Source organism: Meles meles, chromosome 6 (assembly GCF_922984935.1).
Source record: "Meles meles chromosome 6, mMelMel3.1 paternal haplotype, whole genome shotgun sequence".
NCBI lineage: Eukaryota > Metazoa > Chordata > Mammalia > Carnivora > Mustelidae > Meles > Meles meles.
In genome coordinates this window covers 33,754,392-33,775,646 of record NC_060071.1, presented here as the reverse complement: position 1 = coordinate 33,775,646, position 21,255 = coordinate 33,754,392, and the positions used below count along the sequence as shown (strand labels likewise).

The 21,255-nt window shown below is 41.8% G+C and overlaps 1 protein-coding gene across 1 annotated transcript; it reads right to left on the bottom strand.

Annotated features, from left to right (window-relative positions):
- Positions 1–5,233: 5,233 nt before the first annotated feature.
- Positions 5,234–20,979, bottom strand: LOC123943163 (cytochrome c oxidase subunit 5A, mitochondrial). The gene is made up of 5 exons (XM_046007090.1): positions 20,794–20,979; positions 12,129–12,245; positions 10,533–10,654; positions 6,998–7,120; positions 5,234–5,400 (listed from the first exon to the last, which is right to left on the bottom strand). The coding sequence occupies exons 1-4, from the start codon at positions 20,891–20,893 to the stop codon at positions 7,007–7,009; spliced, it is 453 nt and encodes a 150-aa protein (XP_045863046.1). The 5' UTR covers positions 20,894–20,979; the 3' UTR covers positions 5,234–5,400; positions 6,998–7,006.
- Between the last annotated feature and the right edge of the window lie 276 nt (positions 20,980–21,255).

Here is a 21,255-nt window from a genome sequence, read left to right as displayed (position 1 = left end):
AAGATTTATTTGACAGAGAGGGCACAAGAAGGGAAAATAGCACAGGGAGAAGGGGAATCAGGGAATACCCGATACAGGGCTGGATCCCAGGACCCTGAGATCATGACCTGAGCTGAAGACAGACACTTAACCAACTGAGCCACCCAGGGTCCCAATGAGAGCAATTTAAAATGCAGTGCTAATTTCTACAGTCTAAGGTACTGTTGTAACAAACATAAAGGGTCCTAAAAGTTAGCATTTACAATAAATTTACAGTACCCATCTGTTTCTAGTAGCACAACTGACTTACTTAGGCAAAACAAAATTTAGAAATCTCAACAGAACTTACGATGCAAAGAAAACTTCCAACTACCTACCAAAATTCTTTCCAGCTCCATACAAAATCTCCAGCACGTTAAGGAAGTGCCAATACTTTAACTACCGCCATCTTTCCAATTATCCTTTTGGGACTTAATTATTCTTTTTTTTTCTTTTAAGATTTTGTCCCGTCAGAGTGAGTGAGCAAGCGATCAAGCACAAGCAGGGGGATCAGTAGGCAGAAGCGGGCAGAGGGAGAAGGCGGCTCCTGGCCACGCAAGGAGCCCAATGCAGGACTCAATCCCAGGAACCTGGATCACGATTTGATCCTAAGGCAGATACTTAACCAACTGAGCCACCCAGGTGTCCCAGGACTTAATCATTTTTCAGGACTCCTCCCTCCTGCCTCACTGCATAGAATCACTTTTTCACCACCTCTAATTCAGCAACCAGTTCATTATAAAAGCCATCACCCAAGCTGAAGATTCCAAACCATGGACTATTATGCCCCATTAAAAAGGAGACAGACATGTATTAATTGATACAGAAAATGGTCTACAATAGTAGTCTTGACCTAGCAAAGGGGAGATAAACAAGTTTGTAAAACAGCATGCAAAAAGTATATACACATGCACAAAGGAGAAACATCTGGAAAGATGGTCATCAGAATACTAGTGGTGGCTGTAACTGGGTGGGGAATTTCAGGTGTTTTATTCTTGTACTTTTACTGTTTCATGAACATGTATCCTCTTTAAAATGAGAATACCCAGGAATGCCTAGGTGGCTCAGTCAGTTAAGCATCCAACTCTTAATTTCCGCTTGGTTCATAATCTCAGGGTTGTGGGATTAAGCCCCATGTTTGCTCAGTGCTGGGGGTGGAGCCTGCCTAAGTTTCTCTCTTCCTCACCCACCACTGGTGTGTTCTCTCTCATGCTCTCCCCTTCTCAAAAAAATAAAATTAAAAAAGAGAGAGAGAGAGAAAATCCAGTAAAGATATTTTTATTTTAAGAAAAAAAGACCACCACCAAAAATTCCCTAAAAAAAAAAAAAAAAAAAAGTTGTTTAGGGGCACCTGGGTGGTTCAGTTGTTAAGCATCTGCCTTTGGCTCAGGTCATGATCCCACCTGGGACTGGGCCCCACACTGGGCTCTCTGCTCAATGGTAAGCCTGCTTCTCCTTCTCTCACTCCCCCTGCTTGTGTTCCCTCTCTTGTTGTGTTTCTGTCATATAAATAAAATCTTTAAAAAAAAAAAAAAAGACTTCAACTTTTTTTTTTCTTCTTAAAGATTTTATTTATTTTTTTGACAGAGAAAGAGAGATCCCAAGTAGGCAGAGAGTCAGGCAGAGAGAGAGGAGGAAGCAGGCTTCCTGCTGAGCAGAGAGCCCGATGCAGGACTCGATCCCAGGACCCTGAGATCATGACCTGAGCTGAAGGCAGCAGCTTAATCCACTGAGCCACCTAGGCACCCCAAAAGTTGAAGTCTTTATTGCAGATGTGCTTAAATATTCTTTGAAGATATTTCAAAATATTTATTTACAGATGAAATGACATGATACCTGAGATCTGATTCAAAATATTTGGATTGGGCTCTGCACTCAGCAGGGAGCATGCTTCAAGTTTCTTTCTCCCTCTGCTCCCCCACCCACTGTCACTCTCTAACCAAATAAATAATCTTCAAAATATTTAGCGGGGGTAAATGATATAGATGAAAAGTGTGGCCATGTACTGATAATTGCTGAAGCAGACTGAGGAGTACCTGGAAACTTGTAACAATACTTTTATCTTTGTAATGTTTGACATTTTCTCTAAGTTACTCCTCTCTTTCCCTCTCAATGTACCTGCTCCTGCAATTTCAGCCATTAGCCTACTTTATGTTTGCATCCAAATGGTCTTCCACAGAAATCTCTTTTTGCTGTTTCAAACCTTAAATTCTTTAGTTTCAGGCTTTGTTTCACAACTCTAGGCCTATCTTACCCACTGATGCCTGTAATTTGACAGGTCCAGAATCAAATGTAGTGTTTTTTTTTTTTTTTTTTTTTTTTTTTTTTTTTTTTTTTTTTTTTAAGAATTTTAAGTCATCTCTGGGTGCCTGGGTGGCTCAGTCATTAAGTGTCTGCCTTCAGCTCAGGTCATAATCCCAGGGTCCTGCGACTGAGGCCCGCATCGGGCTCCCTGCTCAGTGGGAAGCCTGTTCTCCCCCTCCCACTTCCCCTGCTTGTGTTCCCTCTCTTGCTGTGCCTGTCAAATAAATAAAATCCTAAAAAAAGGGGGGATTGGCGCCTGGGTGGCTCAGTTAAGCCTCTGCCTTTGGCTTGGGTCATGGTCCCAGGGTTCTGGGATAAGGTCCTGCATTGGGCTCTTGCTTGGTGGGGTGTCTGCTTCTCCCTCTGCCTCCTGCTCCCCCTGCTTGTGCACTCTCCCTCTCTCTCACAAATAAGTAAAATTAAAAAAAAAAAAAAAAAAAAGATTTTAAGTAATCTCTACACCCAACATGGGGCTTGAACTCACAACCCTGGGACCAAGAGTTAGGTGCTCCACTAACTGAGCAGGCCAGGTGCCCCAAATGCAGTACTTTCTCCACCCTGCACCAAACTCCTCTTTTTGCTGACTCCAATTTCCCCATAAATGGTGCCACCACTGAAATCTGTGAAATGGCCCTCCTAAGAGTTCTCGTTCCCCCTCACTGAATTAGTAACTACACCTAAATAATATGACTTTCAAAGTCATCTCTTCCCATTTCTACTGCTACCACCCTGATTTAAAATCCTTATTAAGTTACAACTATAGCAGATAACTTCCTAAATTGTGATTTTTAAAAAAATATTTTATTTATTTGATCGACAGAGATCCCAAGTAGGCAGAGGCAGGCAGAGAGAGAAGGGGGGAAGCAGGCTCCCCACTGAGCAGAAAGCCCGATGCGGGGCTTGATCCCAGGACCCTGAGATCATGACCTGAGCTGAAGGCAAAGGCTTAACCCACTGAGCCACCCAGGTGCCCCGTGATTTTTTTTTTGAAGATTTTATTTATTCATTTGAGAGAGAGAGAGAGATCACAAGTAGGCAGGGGGGCGGGGAGCAGGCTCCCTGCTGAGCAGAAAGAGCCAGATGCGGGGCTTGATCTCAGGATCTTGAGATCACATCCTGAGCGAAAGGCAGAGGCTTAACCCACTGAGCCACCCAGGCGCCCCCTGAATTGTGATCTTAACATCAGTTTCTCCAGGCTCCAAATCTATTTCTCCTATTTACTGCTCTATTATATACCTGGCACAATGCTTGGTATATAGTGGGTATTCAATAAATGTGGTGTGAAAACCACCGTAATACTCATTTCTTACCCTTGCAGATAGTTGTAAACCTATGTTCCCTCCTGAGGCCTCTCCTACACTTTTTTTTTTTTTAAGATTTTTATTTATTTATTTGACAGACAGAGATCACAAGTAGGCAGAGAGGCAGGCAGAGAGAGAGGAAGGGAAGCAGGCTTCCCGCTGAGCAGACAGCCCGATGCGGGGCTCTATCCCAGGACCCCAGGATCATGACCTGAGCTCAAGGCAGAGGATTTAACCCACTGAGCCACCCAGGTGCCCCAGGCCTCTCCTACGATCTTAAAAGCAGAAACCATTTCTATCATTTTGCATTCCTCCTATAAGGTAAGGGCCCATTATCTTGACATGGTCCTTTTCCAGCTAGTTAGTAGTAAATCCTTTAGATCTGGTGAACTGAAAAAGGAGATTTAAATGTGATTATTTATGCATAGGGAAACTGTCAAAAAAAAAAAAAAAAAAAAATCCCTCCTCCCCAACGGTGCAAAGGCCAAACATGTCATATAATAAATAAAATTACCTTTTAGATAAAGCTGTGAATAAACAAAGCACCTCCAATCCTTTAGGCTTCGACTTAAGATGTCATTTCCTCTCTCAGGACAGTACCCATATGTACCCATATGCATTATCAGAACAGTACCCATATGTATGTTCCCAGAAGTTTAAGGTAACCTCTGCCATGATGTCTTTATATAGGTGACTGTTCTGTTTACGACCCCTCTCTAGGATTTGGGAGGTAGACTTATGATGATGTCATCCCTAGTGGGAAGCAACCTGAAGAGAATCTGGAGGAAAAACCAAGCAGTGTGACTGGGACATTATACTACATGGAATGAGGAGGGGAAAGAGCTGCCTAAGGAGGGGTCAAACCTAAGAACCTTACCTACCAACTACACAATTAAATAAACATACGTGGGGATGCCTGGGTGGCTCAGGTCATGATCCCACAGTCCTGGGATCTAGCCCTGCATCCGGCTCCCTGCTCAGCAGTGGGAAGCCTGGTTCTCCCTTTCCCTCCGCCTCTGCTTGTGTTCCCTCTCTTGCTGTGTCCGTCAAATAAATAAATAAAATCTTAAAAAAAAAAAAAAAAAAAGAGAGAGAGAGAGAAAGAAAGACATCTAAACCTCAACGTAATATTAATCCTATTTCCCTGGCACTGCAGTCAGAATGGCTATACTAGAAGTCACTTAGATCTAAAATCTTTCTTCAAGAGCTAGTCTCCAATAACATGGGCCTTCTAAACTAAGACGGGATTTGTGTATTTTATTAATTCTCTCAAGAAGTAAACCCATTTATTTAGTTCTTAAAGAACTGAAAATCTACCACATAGCTTTTCACATATCAAATATATTAGTATTTCATGTCCAAGGCTAATACTCCACTGCCAAAGAAGAACAGGTAGGGAAGGAAAAGGCCACTGAGAGAGAAGCTGGCTACTACACAGCATATTCTCAAGACTATCTCAATAACCAGTTTTAAATTTATTTCAAGTCAGATGGTTTCCAGAGAATTAAGGCAGTTCTCTCAGCACATAGTGGCAACAAAACCATGAAATCAATGGCTCTATGATGGCTCATTTTCTGCTTTTCAAAGCAAACACATGGAACGATACCTAATTTCAGTTCAAACTCATTTCCCTTTTATTAAAGTCCAAGTTACCATTACATGGTTTGGTACTCAATAAAGGAAAACTTGTTCAAATAAGGTAATATGTTATCATCAGTATTTCCAGGTGATTGTTTACAATCAAGTAGCATTATGAATAAATCCTTGAGAAGCCCATCTGTAAGAGAAAACATGAAGAATTAGCCAAAAAATAAAGGAAAGGTAGAAATCTTACTAAAAATAACCTTCTTTAAAGCAACAGTCCAGGGAAATCACTGGCTCTGTGTAACCTTTTCTGTTCTCACTTAATTCTGCCTAGGGCTAACTCACAAGGGACTAGCTCTGTGGATTTTTTGTGTTTACACACCTAGTACTTACTGGGGTGGTCCTCTTTTCCAATCTAAAGTGTTGGGGAGTTGTCCTATAAATTTTTTTTTTTTTTTTAAGAAATATGTCATCGCAGCCAGAATAGATCCTATGTAACAAAGATCTTCTGGACTCCTGGGACGACTACTTGATAAAATAAAAATTAAGCTGAAATGTTTAAATATCCTTTTAAGAGTCCACTATGGAATAGGAACCACACACAAGAGCTTCAAAAATGTAAGGAGAAAATCTATTCTGAATGCCTAGTTTTCTCACAAAAATCATTATTAGTAGACACCTTTAAAAAATAAAGCCTTTCATGTATTACAAAGATGAGCTAAAGGACTTCAGGGAGGTGGTGGTGGTCTGGGGGTGGACAAGGATAAAATTAAGACTCCTGCTCCACAGCAATCTCTAACCAGGCTCACTGGACCTTTATCTTGTGAGGGAGCTGATTTAGCTCCTTCAGGAATTTTGAGTTCACTTTTATTGAAACTTTTATAAGGTAGTTTACTTCCACTATTTTAAAAATCAAGGTCCTTCTATTCTTGGGAAGCAAATCCTCTAAGCCCTACTGTTTACCACTGAGAAATGAATATAGCCTCAGTAAATGCCTACACAGGGTATGTGGCACAGTGAGAGCAATGGACTTGGGCTGGACTGGCTGGCTTTAAGTGTGGGTTCCAGTACTAGCTATATGACCTTGGACAAGGTGCCTCAGTTTCCTCATTAATAAAAGAGTAAAATGGGAATAATAATAATAATAATAGCAACTACCTCAAGGGATGGTTTATGAGGGTTAAATGAGTTAATATTTACAGAGCACTTAAAACAGTGCCTGACATAGAGTTATATACACTGTATGTGTTTAAATAAAATAAAAAACGAGTCACTGTTTATGTATTTTCTGCACACTCTCACTATCTAGAAAATCTTATGGCTGGTTCTATTACCTGCCTTCCCGAAGAGAACAAGGTATCAAGTAAGTTTTTATTAGCAGTGAATGTTTACTTGACTGTTAAAACTCTAATGTGGGCATACAAAAACGAATGTATCAAATTAATAAAACTCTGTTAAAAATAAACAGATGTATAAAAGCATGTGTGATGAACACCTTGTATGCAGTGGATTACCTTTAGTTTGGGGGAGGTAAAAGGAATGATTTTATGTTTTAAATATTTTATATAGATTTTTAATGGAGGCTTCCTCTTGCCTTTACACTAGTAAAAGAATGTAACAACTAAAAATGGCAATTCAGCTCCTTAAACTTACATCATTAGTACTCTCAATCTTTCTGTTCATGGCCTCTAAGGAGGCCAATAAAAGATCTTACGCTGAGAAATTGAAATGTCACCCACTCCCCACTCCTTGGATTAATTTCTTGCCTTATTCAATGGTGTGTTGCTTACCCATGGGGTTTACACTTTGTCAAGGCCCAGTTCCTCTGGAGTGGAGATTCCCAGTTCATTTAAAGTTGGTCTAAGTTCTTGGATGACATAGGGGTAGATTTCCTTATGAGGTCCTGCTTTGTCCTGATGGCAAAGAAAATACTTACATTTAGCTCTCTGAAAAGCTGTCTCTATTAAAAAAATGAACGTGAGAATGCTTTTAATCACATATGCAGAGGCTAGTAGCAGAGAATACATGTCACCTACTTTTAACATGTTAGTTCAACAAACAGAACAACTAATGCAGGCACTATTCAAAGTAGGTTTATAAGCACCTCAAGAATAACTAAGACCATTAGATTAAATCCAGAAAAAACAAACAAAATTAAACAGTTTTTAAAAAAGATTTGACAGAGAGTGGCACAGCAAGAGAGGGAACACAAGCAAGGGGAGTAGGGAGGGAGAAAGAGCCGCTGAGCAGGGAGCCCAAAATGGGGCTCAATCCCAGTACCCTGGGATCACCACCCGAGCCAAAGGCAGATGCCTACCAACTGAGTCACCCAGGTGCCCCGAAACAAAACATTTTAAAGCCTCAAGTTACTAGAAAAGGTGGCGATGACAGAATTTTGTGAAGATAATTAAACATGCCCAGCAGGCAATAGGAATAATTAAGTTAACACAAGAAAAGTTTGTGAATTTGCTTCCAATCTGAGATCTTAATTAAGTACTGGTGCTGAATGGACTGATAGCCTACAGAACCCTTAATTATCCACTCACTGTAGATAAAGTAATGTCAAACCTTCCCTCTGACAGACTTGAATTTCCTTCTTGTGGACCATGTCCCTTCATGGAGAGCTATACTTATTGCCAGGGCAAGAGAGTTCTGACAAACACTCACCATAAAAATGTAATTATACCTATATTTTCACAAGCTTCCTCGGGGACAAATATTAAAAAGTCAACTGGGGGCCCCCTGGAAAGTTCACCCCCTGGATGGCTCAGCCACCTACCTTTGGCTCAGGTCACAAACCCAGAGTTCTGGGTCAGGCTCCCCGCTCAGCAGAAAGTCTGCTTCTTCCTTTCCCTCTGCTCCTCCCACCCCCACTTGTGTTCTCTCAATCTCTCTCAAATAAATAAGTAAAATCTTAAAAAAAAAAAAAAAAAAAAGTCAAATGGACTAAAAAGAGTGCCAAGCTGCTATTCATTTGCCTTTAACAAATTCTAGGTCTCCAAAATTCTATTTTTTAAAAAAGATTTATTCTGGGGTGCCTGGGTTGGAGCCATTAAGCATTAAGCATCTGCCTTCAGCTCAGGTCATGACCCCAGAGTCCTGGGATCAAGCCCCATATTGGTCTCCCTGCTCAGCAGGAAGTCTGCTTCTCCCTCTCCCACTACCCCAGCTTGAGTTCCCTCTCTCGCTGTGTCTCTGTAAAATAAATAAACAAAATCTTTAGAAAGAAAGATTGATTAATTTCTGGCATGCCTGGGTGGCTCAGTCAGTTGGGCATATGCCTTCGGCTCAGGTCCTGGGATCAAGTCCTGCATCAGTCTCCTTGCTCAGCAGGTAGCCTGGTTCTCCCTCTGCCTGCTGCTCCCCCTGCTTGTGCTCCTTCTCTCTCTCTGACATATAAATAATAGTCTTAAAAAAAAAAAGATGTATTTCTTTATTTCAGAGAGAGTGCAGTGCACAAGCAGGGGAAAGGGGGGAGAGAGAGAACCTCAAAGCAGGCTCCCCATCGTGCAAGAAGCCTAAGGCAGAGCTCGGTCCCATGACCCTGAGATTATGACCTAAGCAGAAATCAAGAGTTAGAAGCTCAACCAACTGAGCCACCAGGCATCCCTTAATCGTTTTAAATTATAAAATTCTTGTTTAAAATGCAATGCATTCATTTTTTTAAAAAAGATTTTATTTATTTATTTGACAGACAGAGATCACAAGTAGGCAGAGAGGCAGGCAGAGAAAGAGGAGGAAGCAGGCTCCTGCCGAGCAGAGAGCCCGATGTGGGGCTGGATCCCAGGACCCTGGGATCATGACCCAAGCCGAAGGCAGAGGCTTTAACCCACTGAGCCACCCAGGCACCCCGCAATGTATTCATTTTTCATTACAGAAAAATCAGGAGCTATAATCAAAAGAGAGAGGAGGGCAAGTATATATCCTCTTACCTTTTTTTTTTTTTTTTTAAAGATTTTATTTATTTATTTGACAGACAGAGATCACAAGTAGAGAGAGAGGCAGGCAGAGAGAGAGAGAGAGAGAGATAGAGAGAGGAGGAAGCAGGCTCCCTGCCAAGCAGAGAGCCCGATGCGGGACTCGATCCCAGGACCCTGAGATCATGACCTGAGCTGAAGGCAGCAGCTTAAACCACTGAGCCACCCAGGCACCCTTTTTTTTTTTTTTTTTAAAGTTTTATTTATTTATTTGACAGACAGAAATCACAAGCAGGCAGACAGGCAGGCAGAGAGAGAGGAAGGGAAGAGAGAAGGCAGAGGCTTTAACCCACTGAGCCACTCAGGTGCCCCTATCCTCCTACATTTTCATCTATGTATTTTTTTTTTTTTTAAATAAAATGGGGTCACACCATAAAAATTGTTTCATAATTTTCTTCAGTTAATATACTATAAATTGTTAGGGTGCCTGAGTGGCTCAGTTGGTTAAGCGACTGCCTTCTCCGGTCATGATCCTGGAGGCCCGGGATCAAATCCCACATTGGGCTCCCTGCTGAGCAGGGAGTCTGCTTCTCCTGCTGACCTCTCTTCTCTCATGCTCTCTCTCCCTCTCAAATAAATAAAATCTTAAAAAAAATTATATATATATATACATATATATATAAAATAAATTGTTGGGGCACCTGCCAGTTCAGTTGGTAGAGTGTGTGATTCTTGATCACAGGGTTCTGAATTCAAGCTCCACATTGGGTATGGAGCCTAATTAAAATTAAAATAAATAAATAAATAAATAATAGTAAGAAGGAGAATACACTATTGTTGAACACATTTCCACAACTTTAATAGATAATCTTTTCTGGGAAGTCCCATCTTAAGAAACAACTAACAACATTTAACTTCATACCACAAATAGCACAAATAACCTTTGTACATCCTTAATTATTTCCTTAAGATAAATTCTCAAATAGAATTGCTGAACAAAAGGGTTATCAAGCAGAAATTTTTTTTAAGATTTATTTATTTGACACAGAAAGGGAGAGAGCAAGCATAAGCAAGGGGAGGGGCAGAGGGAGAGGGAGAAGCAGACTCCTCACTGAGCAGGGGGTTCAATCCCAGGACCCTGAGGTCATGACCCAAGCCAAAGGCAGATGCTTAACCCGCTGAGCTACTGGTTGATGGGCTTGAGGCACCCCTCAAGCACGATTTTTTAAACCTTGCATAAATTCTACCAAACTGCCCTCCAGAAAGACTGCAACTGCAGTGCACATTTCCTATAGGTATAAGAATTAATTTTAGGGATTTTAACAAGTTCAAAAACAGAGGATACACTGATACCTAACAACAGCCCACCCATATCCAGGAACAACTTTAGCATTGTTATTTCACTGACCTTAACAACCTCTAGGATGCGAACTGCACTAGCAAAATCATTTAACCGTCTGCATGCCCGTAGAGCAGCATCAATGATTTTGGGTTCAGGAACCAGATCATAGCCAACAAGTGTGTTCATCCCTGTCAAATAAAAAAAAGGATCCATATCAACCTGGAATATCCTCATATAAACTACAATTTAATTATCTACATTTTTACTGAATCATAGACATATAATCTTGTCTGTTTGGACCTCTAGTCTCTTGTCTATAAAGTATGAGACTCTACTTTTAACAAATTCTAGATAGTAAGATCTTAATGGATCTTCCACAGTGAAGTAGTGGAAGGAACGAACTGTGCAGCAGCATGCAGGCTGAAGATTAAAAAAAGAAAAAGAAAAAAGAAAACCAGAGTTTTCTTAAATGCTAATACTGTTTTTATAATAATTAGCTGGCTCTCTTTCAAACAAGAGGGTCATTTTCAATCATAGCCTTAACTCTTAGCACAATGTATATACTTTGGTTGCTTTAAAATAGATTTGATTGGAAAATAACCTAAAAACCACCCGAGAAATGCTTAAGGAGAGTTAATGAAGCCGAAATGAGGACATTATGGAGATCTAGAGAAGCATTAGAGCACATTCAACCAGAAAATTACTGGGCATGATTACTTTCAGCTCTGCACAAAATGACATATCATAAAATTTAAGATTCTCTTAATGGGAATGCAGAATTACTGTTCTTTTCATTACTGCTACTCAAGATTACTCAGTAAGAATTTTCCTGGTTGCAGCAAAGTTAAGAGTCATTATTACATTACTGCAGATAAGTCTGAAGCACTTAGGTGTCCTGCTTTTAGTTATTTTTATATGTGTAAACAAAAGACACATATAAATGTGTCTACACATTTGTGACTACAATGCTAGAATATAGTCACAGAGACTGAACTCTTTATACGAGATAAATTATGTACACTTGAAATTAGTTTTCTACTTGACTCTCAGACTAGTCATCATTAATGTTACCTACTCATGTTCAATGCACATCTGCAAATTAGGAAAAACAACTTCTAGGTTACTTAAACTGAACAGTAATTCAGGGCAAGATAAATCACAAGTTAGAATAAAAGTAATAAAAAACCCAAACCATTACCAAGAGTGGGGGTGGGGAGAACCAAATGCCTACTTGCTTAACTTATCTAAAAGGTACAAAATTGTTAATTCTTGCTCATCCTGATCTATCATCATAGTGGTGGTTTTCAATCAGGGGTGATTTTGTCCCCCAGCAAACATTTTTGGTTGTCACACTGCAGGGTGTGGGGGGGGCTGAGATGGTGGTTGGCACCTAGTACGCTGAAGCCAAGGATGCAGTCAAACATCCTACAATGCAAAGGACAGCCCCACAACAAAGAATTAACTGGCCCAAAAAGTCAACTGTGCCTGCTTTACAAGAAATACTACAAAGGCTATGAACTTTCCCAACTGCAAGTTGCATGACAATACCTAGTTTACATGAGGCATATTTTCAAAATAGTGGCTTTCAACAGAGTAGTGAGAGACTATAAAGAACTTGCAATTCTATGCCAAAGTAGACAAATATGCCTATGTTCCACTTACCTTTACGCAATTCCCAGGCATCAATATCTGGCTTGTTGAAGTATGTCACCCAGCGAGCATCAAACTCCTCATCTGTCTCATGTGACCCATGGGAGTAGCAGCGAAGAGACTGGACAGCTACAATGAAGAAAGAACAATGGCTTCAATGTACAGAAAGAAATAATACTTGACATACCCTGTCAATACATTAAGGTTATTTGTTTTCTTTTTTAAAATTGTGTTAAAAGAGGTGCCTGGGTGGCTCAATGGGTTAAACCTCTGCCTTCCGCCTGGGTCATGATCTCAGCAGCAGGGAGAGCCTGCTTCCCCCCGTCTCTCCGCCTGCCTCTCTGCCTACTTGTGATTTCTCTGTCAAATAAATAAATAAATATAAAAAATCTTTTAAAAATATTAAAAAATAATAGTAAAACTGTGTTAAAATCTATACATAAAGTTTACCATCTTTTTTTTTTTTAAACGCTTTTATTTATTTATTTGACAGAGAGAGAGATCACAAGTAGGCAGAGAGAGAGGAGGAAGCAGGCTCCCCGTTGGGCTCTCCGATGCAGGGCTTGATCCCACGACCCTGAGATCATGACCTGAGCCTAAGGCAGAGGCCCCAACCCACTGAGCCACCCAGGCACTCCCATCAGGCTTACCATCTTAACCACTTTTAATTGTACAGCCCAAAGACATAAAATATATCCAATGCATTAAATTCTGAATCAACTATATATATCATGGTAGGAAGATTATTCAGCAGGTTGAATAAAACAAATCTTATGTATTGATTAAAAAAAAACCTTAAAAACTAAGCAAAGAAAAGTAGAACAAAAAGTACTATGTATGTACATTTATACTTTTCCCCCCTAGTGTGTAATATAGCTTCAAATTGTTAAAAGTGGTCATTTTTGGAAGGAAAAAGTATTTCTTTATACACTTCCGAAATATCTGAATTTTTATGATAAGCACAGTATCAATATGCCCATTCTAGTTTTATTTTTTCAAAATTTTTATTTATTTGACAGACAGAGATCACAAGTAGGCAGAGAGGCAGGCAGAAGGGCGGGGGGCGGGGGGAGCAGGTTCCCCACTGAGCAGAGAGGCCCCCATGCAGGGCTCCATCCCAGGACCCTGAGACCATGACCTAAACCGAAGGCAAAGACCCAGTCCACTGAGCCACCCAGGTGCCCCCCCATTCTAGTTCTTAAGCAAATTTATAATTTGTGTTTTTTTTTTTTTTTTTAAGATTTTATTTATTTGACAGAGATCACAAGTAGGCAGAGATGCAGGCAGAGAGAGAGAAGGGGAAGCAGGTTCCCCACCAAGCAGAGAGCCTGATGCGGGGCTTGATTTCAGGACTCTGGGATCATGACCTGAGCTGAAGGCAGACGCTTAACCACTGAGCCACCCAGGCCTCCCTATAATTTGTATTTTTAATACATTAAAAAGAAATATACTCTCCATTAAATTATATTTCAAAATAAATTACACAACCTGACAAAATAATAGTAATTAAAAAAATTATTTTATCAAACTACAGTCCCCTCCTGGCAAATTCTGATAAACCCCTAAGAGGGAAAATACTCCTCACTCACACCCCATGAAAAAAATTGCTCTATAAGATATCTAAGAAGTGAGGGGCACCTGGGTGGCTCAGTGGCTTAAGCCTCTGCTTTCAGCTCAGGTCATGATCTCAGGGTCCTGGGATCCAGCCCCCTCAGGCTCTCCGCTCTGCAGGAGGCCTGCTTCCCACCCCCCACCCCCCCCACCCCCGCTTTCCTCTCTGTCTACTTGTGATCTCTGTCAAATAAATAAAATCTTTAAAAATATATATATATAACATGTAAAAAACAACAACAAAAACAATAATACAGGGGCGCCTGGGTGGCTCAGTGGATTAAGCCGCTGCCTTCAGCTCAGGTCATGATCTCAGGGTCCTGGGATCCAGCCCCCTCAGGCTCTCCGCTCTGCAGGAGGCCTGCTTCCCACCCCCCACCCCCCCACCCCCGCTTTCCTCTCTGTCTACTTGTGATCTCTGTCAAATAAATAAAATCTTTAAAAATATATATATATAACATGTAAAAAACAACAACAAAAACAATAATACAGGGGCGCCTGGGTGGCTCAGTGGATTAAGCCGCTGCCTTCAGCTCAGGTCATGATCTCAGGGTCCTGGGATCCAGCCCCCTCAGGCTCTCCGCTCTGCAGGAGGCCTGCTTCCCACCCCCCACCCCCCCCCACCCCCGCTTTCCTCTCTGTCTACTTGTGATCTCTGTCAAATAAATAAAATCTTTAAAAAAATATATATATAACATGTAAAAAACAACAACAAAAACAATAATACAGGGGCGCCTGGGTGGCTCAGTGGATTAAGCCGCTGCCTTCAGCTCAGGTCATCTCAGGGTCCTGGGATCGAGCCCCGCATCGGGCTCTCTGCTCTGCAGGGAACCTGCTTCCTCCTCTCTCTCTGCCTGCCTCTCTGCCTACTTGTGACCTCTCTCTCTGTCAAATAAATAAATAAAATCTTTAAAAAAAAAAACAAAAACCAATAGTACAGGACACACTAGGGAAAAGATAGTCTCTTTAATAAATGGTGTTGGGAGAACTGGACAATTACATACAGAAGAATGAAATGGTACCACTTTCTTACATCACACATAAAAATAAACTCAAATAGATTAAAGACGTGAATTTAAGACTGAAAACCATAAAATTCCTAAGAAAACATAGGCAGTAACTAAGTTCTTGGACATCAATCTGAACAGTATTTTTTTGATCTGTCTCCTAAGGAAAGGCAACAAAAGCAAAAATAAACAAATGGGACTATATAAAACTAAAAAGCTTTTGCAGAGTGAAGGAAACCATCACAAAAGGAAAAGGCAACGTACTGAATGGGGGAAAATATTTGCAAGTGATAAAACTGATAAGGGTTTAATATCCAGAATATATAAAATCACACAACTCAATATCAAAAGAGCAATCCAATTAAAAATGGGCTGAGGACCTGAATAGACATTTCTCTGAAGAAGAGAGACAAATGGCCAACAGACACATGAAAAGATGCTCAACATCAGTAAACATCAAGGAAATGCAAACTGAAATCACTATGAGATATTACATTATACCTGCCAGAATGGCCATTACCAAAAGGCAAGAAATAACAAGGGTTGGTGAGGTTATGGAGAAAAGGGAACGCTTGTGCACTGTTGGAGGGTATGCAAACTGGTGCACCTACTATGCAAAACAGTATGGAGGTTCCTCAAAATATTATAAACAGAATTCCATATGATCCAACAATTTCACTTCTGGGTATTTCTCTGAAGAAAACAAAAATACTAATTCAGAAAGATACATACATGCACCTCTATGCTCACTGCAGCACTATCTACAGTAGCCAAAACATGGATGGAACCAACCTAAGTGCCCATAAATAGATAAATGGATAAAGAAGATGTAGTATTTATATTTACATGGAATACTACTTAGACATAAAAAGAATGAAATCTTGCCATTTATGACAACATGGATGGACCCAGAGTATTATGGAAAGGGAAATGAGCCAGGGAATGACAAATACCATATGGATTTCACTTGCATATGGATCTAAAAGATAAACAAAACAAAGAGACTCAGATACAGAGAACAATCTGGTGATTGCCAGAGGGAAAGGAGCATGGGGGTGCTCGGCACAAAAACAGGGATTAAAAAAAATAGAAAAACTGTAGAACAAACATTTAGAATTCTCCTCCCTATATGAGGCATCGGGTCCGCTCAGTTGGTTGAACATCTGACAGGATTTCAGCTCATGGTCCTGGGATCAAGCCCCAAGCCCCATCACCCATGTCAGGCTCCACACTCAGCAGGAGTCTGCTTGAGATTCTCTCCCTCTGTCCCTTCCCCACTCATGCTCTCTCTCAAATAAAGAAAACTTTTTTTTTTTTGAAAAAATTTTTTTAAAGATTTTATTTGTTTGTCAGAGAGAGAAAGCACAAGCAGGAGAAGAGGCAGGCAGAGGGAGAGGGAGAACCAGACTCCCTGCTGAGCAAGGAGCCCTGACTCAGGACTTGATCCCAGGACCCTGGGAAGGAAAAGGGGGGGAGGTGGGGGGAGGAGTAGGAGTCACATGCTCTATGGATTGTGTCAGCCAGGGGCCCCTATCCTATACATCCTTAATGTAATATCTGACAGGAGAAAGAGCAGAGAAAAAAGCAAACAGAGAAACATGAATAGGTGGAAGGACTAGCCAGTTCTGGAAATGGACTGTTAACTGCTACATCAAGTGAAGATTCTCATTTAAATTACCATTTGAGCCCAGAGCCAAATTCCTGCCTAATGGCACAGAGGACCACAACACAAGTTCCCATCTTCCCACAGACATAAGTTACCTCCTTATCCAAGCCCAGAATGAAGAAAAACATGCCTATGAAGGGACTGAAAATGCCCATGCTTTAATTTCTTTTACAAGAAAAAATAATGTATCTCTAGACTTAAATGTATCTGGTACATACGTTCCAGAGTAGGAAAAGAGAAGTGCCTGAAAATGAACATTTCTACAAACTCAATCTGAAAACCTAGTTCTAACACTACTTTTTGGCATTCAGTTAAACGCTCTGCCTGCCTCTCTGCCTACTTGTAATCTCTGTCAAATAAATAAAATCTTAAAAAAAAAAAAATCCTTAGTTGAATACTTAAAGCACAGTATAAAATGTTATAATCACACTGGAAGACTGTTTAGTGCTTTTTCTTTTTTTCCCCAAAGACTTTTAATTTATTTATTTGTGTGTGTGTGTGAGAGAGAGCGAGCACGCGCCCGCGCATAAAAGCAGGGGGAGCAACAGGCAGAGGGAGAGCAAGCTCCTACGGGGCTCCATTCCAGGACCCTGGGATCATGACCTGAGTGGAAGGCAGATGCTTAATCCACTGAGCCACCCAGGTCATCCTTTACTGCTTTCTTTTCTTTTTCTTTTTTTATTTTTTAAGATTTTTTTTTAATGTATGTATGTATGTATGTATGTATGTATGTATGTTTGACAGAGACCACAAGTAGCAGAGAGGACTGCAGAGAGAGAGGGGGAAGCAGGCTCCTCACTGAGTAGAGAGCCCGGATGTGGGGCTCGATCCCAGCACCCTGAGATTATGACCCAAGCCAAAGGCAGAGGCTTAACCCACCAAGCCACCCAGGCGCCCCAAGTTAAACACACACTTAGATACTGCTCAATAAATCCACTTCTAATTGTTTTCCCAAGAAAAATGAAATAATATGTATTCTTTCCCCAGAGGTATTTACATGTACCTTTCCTACCAATCAGAAGTGTTTAATACCCATTTCCTTTAGCTTACTGCTGGGTATGATTTCACTAGATGGCTAACAGCTTTGTATTGTTTCTAACCAAAGATAAAGATAACCAGCAACTACAAATCTTAAAGAAGGAGAATGATGGATAACCTTTAATAATTTGTGCACTTTCCTTCTGGAAATCCCAAGTTACAAACTAATTGTATTAGCAAAAAACCTTTTATGAAACAACTATTTATAATACCAAGCATGCTCTGGGAACATACATCCCCCTCCAGCACGGCAAAATCAGACTCTCCCACATGGTTCAAATCGCATTACTAACTTCAGTACTTCAGTAAGGGTAGGAGTAGGATCTACTCTCCTAGATGTGCACATGCCCATCATATATTTAACATTTTGATTTTTAGGTGAACTACACACGCATTCTCTTCCCCGCAACCAATCCAATTTACGTACAGCATTTTCACTTAGGTTTGAGGTTTGCAAGACAAAGTCCTTTGAAAACAACTGCTCAGTGCTTTTATACAACCTGAAGAGTCCAGAGTAGGAAAAGAGAAGTGTCTGAAAATGAACATTTCTACAAACTCAATCTAAAAAGCTATTTCTAACACTACTTTTTGGCATTCAGTTAAGCACTCTGTTAAACAAAACAAAACAAAACAAAGGGGTGCCTGGCTTGCTCAGTTGGTTAAGTGTCTGGCTTGGGCTAAAGTCATGACCCCAGGGTCCTCGAGATTGAGACCCTCATCCTCCCTCTCACTCTCAAATACATAAAATGTTTAAAATCAACAACAACAACAAACAACCAAAAACCTAACATTCTTAGAAGAATTAATCCCTTTAGTTTAAATTTAATTAAATCAGAGAACTTTCCACTTAATAACTAATCAGCTCAGATAAACTCTCCCCAAATGGTCATTTTGGTGTTGGTAATTCTAGGAGAAAGGGAAAGAAATGAATAATGCAGAGGGCACACAAACAACCTCAAAGGCAGAATTGCTGAGGTGCAAGCCTGAAGAGCCCATGGACTTTGGAGCCTAAAGGCTGGAAATCCAGAAGTGTAGGAGTAGTGCAGAAAACAAGGTTGGAAGGTTATTAGAAAGTGCTACCTAAATCCAGACCTTGGCAAGAAAAGGAAGAGAAAACTCTCACTCTTCTGAGTTATCAGGGTCAGGATGTAGTAGCCAGGACCGTTAAAGTCTTAAGGGTTGACTAAAGAACCTAACCACTATTTTAAAATATTTTGATTTTTCGGTTATGGGAAAACAATGTTTCAAGTTGGAGGCTTCTGGAATTTGGGTTGCCACTTAACTAGAGCAAACTTGAGGTCCCTCGGGTTAAACCCTCCAGAGCTCTCTCTTTTTAAAGATTTTATTTATTTGAGAGAGAGAGAGCAGGGGGAGCAGCAGGGTGCCCACTGAGCAGGGAGCCCCGCAGATGCCAGACTCAATCACAGGACCCTGAGCTGAAGGCAGATGCTTAACTGACTAAACCACCTAGGCACCCCTCAGAGCTCTCTTTCAAGTATACCCTGATTTGGTCTTAACAGCCTCATCCAAAAAAATTTATTCTCTTTGACTTTCAAATTATAAAACCTGTTCAGTTTTATATGGGTAACAAACCCTAACATATAATTTGCAAAAATGGAATCTCCTATAATAAAGCAAACACATATTTAAGCATTTGTGTCAGGCAAGATGCTACCAGTTACATTCTTTCATTTAAGCCTCACAACTACCAAAGATCCTGATTTTAGAGATGAGGTAACTGAGCTTTAATGTTAACTAACATGCCCAAGGTCACACAATTAGAAAGTAGCTGATGTAAATGTAACCAACACAAATGCCTAAAATAAAGATTTTTGTTTATAAATTATACCAAGAATGGGAATAGAACTCCTAGAAGATAAACAAATGTTCAAACTTTTTAAGAAGAGAAGAATCCCCTTACTCTACAGTCTGCCAAAAATCTCTACCTTTTCCCCAGCCTGCCACAAAATGGAGCAATTTTTTTTGAAGAGGTCACAAGAAAACTCCCCAAAAGGTATCTATATGAAAATATTGTAGTACTTTAGCATTTAGATAAGGAAAATGCAAAATAAAACAAAAATCATAAAATTTGACAAACATCAGGATGGGCCAAAAATAACTACAGCTAAGAAACTGAAAATAGTTCCACCGCTAGTAAAGGAAATCAGTTTCCCAAGATGCGCCTCAATTTCCTCCTTTTTATAAGATAAGACAGTCTTTGTGAAGTGCATGCCAGTTTTACTGTTCAATGATAAGCGAAAACACATTTCTTAGGTTCTGAAGGATCTAGTTATTAACAATCAAGAGTCAAGAGAACAACCTTATTTGTTTTGAGTTCATACGTGTAAATTTGCATGCTTAGGGCCTAATTTTCACACCCCAGCATATACTACCATCATGGACCAAGACCAAGTGGAGTTACACTAACTTAAACGTACAGTGCTGGAAACAAAATCTCCGCAAACACATAGGGGGAAGACACAGTTAATAGAGAGGAATCAGCAGCACAATACATATCCCAGCAGTCAGATTTTCGACTGGAAGCAAAAAAAGAAAGGGGGAAAAAAAAAGCTTCCCTTCTGTCTGTAGAACTCAGTATTTCTGAGTGTGTCGGGCCCAATTTTCGAAAGATGTATGTATATACTTTGCCTAAGACCTATCAATATTAAGGCTCTCTTCCAGATCTCAGGAAACCACCATACATGGTTGTTTCTTAAGATAGATCTTAAGAATGGAAGGGTTGGAACGTGGCACAACAGTCTCTAAAACGACAGAACGGTCTGCGAAGGTGACACAGAAAACGCTAATCGAGAAAGGCCTGATTTTAAAAAAGTCTACTGTGTCCCACAAGGAAGCATTTGGTGTCCCCAGGAGAAGCTATGGGTGTCCATGCCCGCGTCTCCGGAAGGACCACCTCTGCCCCTACACTGATCGCGACGCGCCGGGCGGCTCAATGTCACCTTCGCGGACGCGCTGTAGGCCGGCGGCGGACACTCCCAGTCAGGTGGCTGCAGGGGTCAGCGCCGGGGCACGGTCACGGCCCGGGGGCCGAAGGAGTTCCGTGGGCGCGGGAGGCGCGCTTGCGCCCCTTCCCTGGAGCCCACAGCAGGTCCACACCTGATCGGTCCGCGGTGCCCGCACCAGGAAGTCGCGCTGGGGGAGGCCCCGGGTGCCGCGTCTTCGAGTCCCCAATTTAAGTGGAGGCGGTGGAGAGAGAGGCCAGCGGTCACCAGGTTCGTCCGCCCGCCCGCAGGGCAGGGGCTAGGCCGCGGGGCAGGCCTGCCCTCGAGTGGCGGCGGGGGACCAGGTCACCGCAAGGACACGCGGGCGCTAGCAGTGGCGGCGGGGGCCTTACCGGCGGCGGGGCCGGGGACCGGGCTTGAGTACTGGAGGCCTCGAGGGCTGGCACGGGCGGCTGCGGCTACAGCGCAACGGCGGAGAGCGGCGCCGAGCATGACGGCGATGGCGGCGCGCAGTCCAAGGCTGAAGAGAAGCCGGGTGTGAACTCACGGGCCGCTTCGGAGCTCGCGGGGGCCGGACTCACGCACCGACGTACGGGTGGGTGGAGCGTGAGGCCCCGCCCACTGCGGCGCTCGCGCCTTGGCGGGCGGACGGCGGACGCCGGCGGGCTACGGCGGCGCGCTAAGGACAAAACATTTTCACGCTGTGCAGGCCCAGCCCGACCCTACCCAGTCTCAGTCTCGCCCTTGATGGAGCCGGGATGTGAGGTTGGTGAACCGCCGGGATGGGGACGGTACCGTAGTTCACGTCCGGAAGCGATTCCATCAACCCCAAATGGGAGCAACAAGGGCTCAGT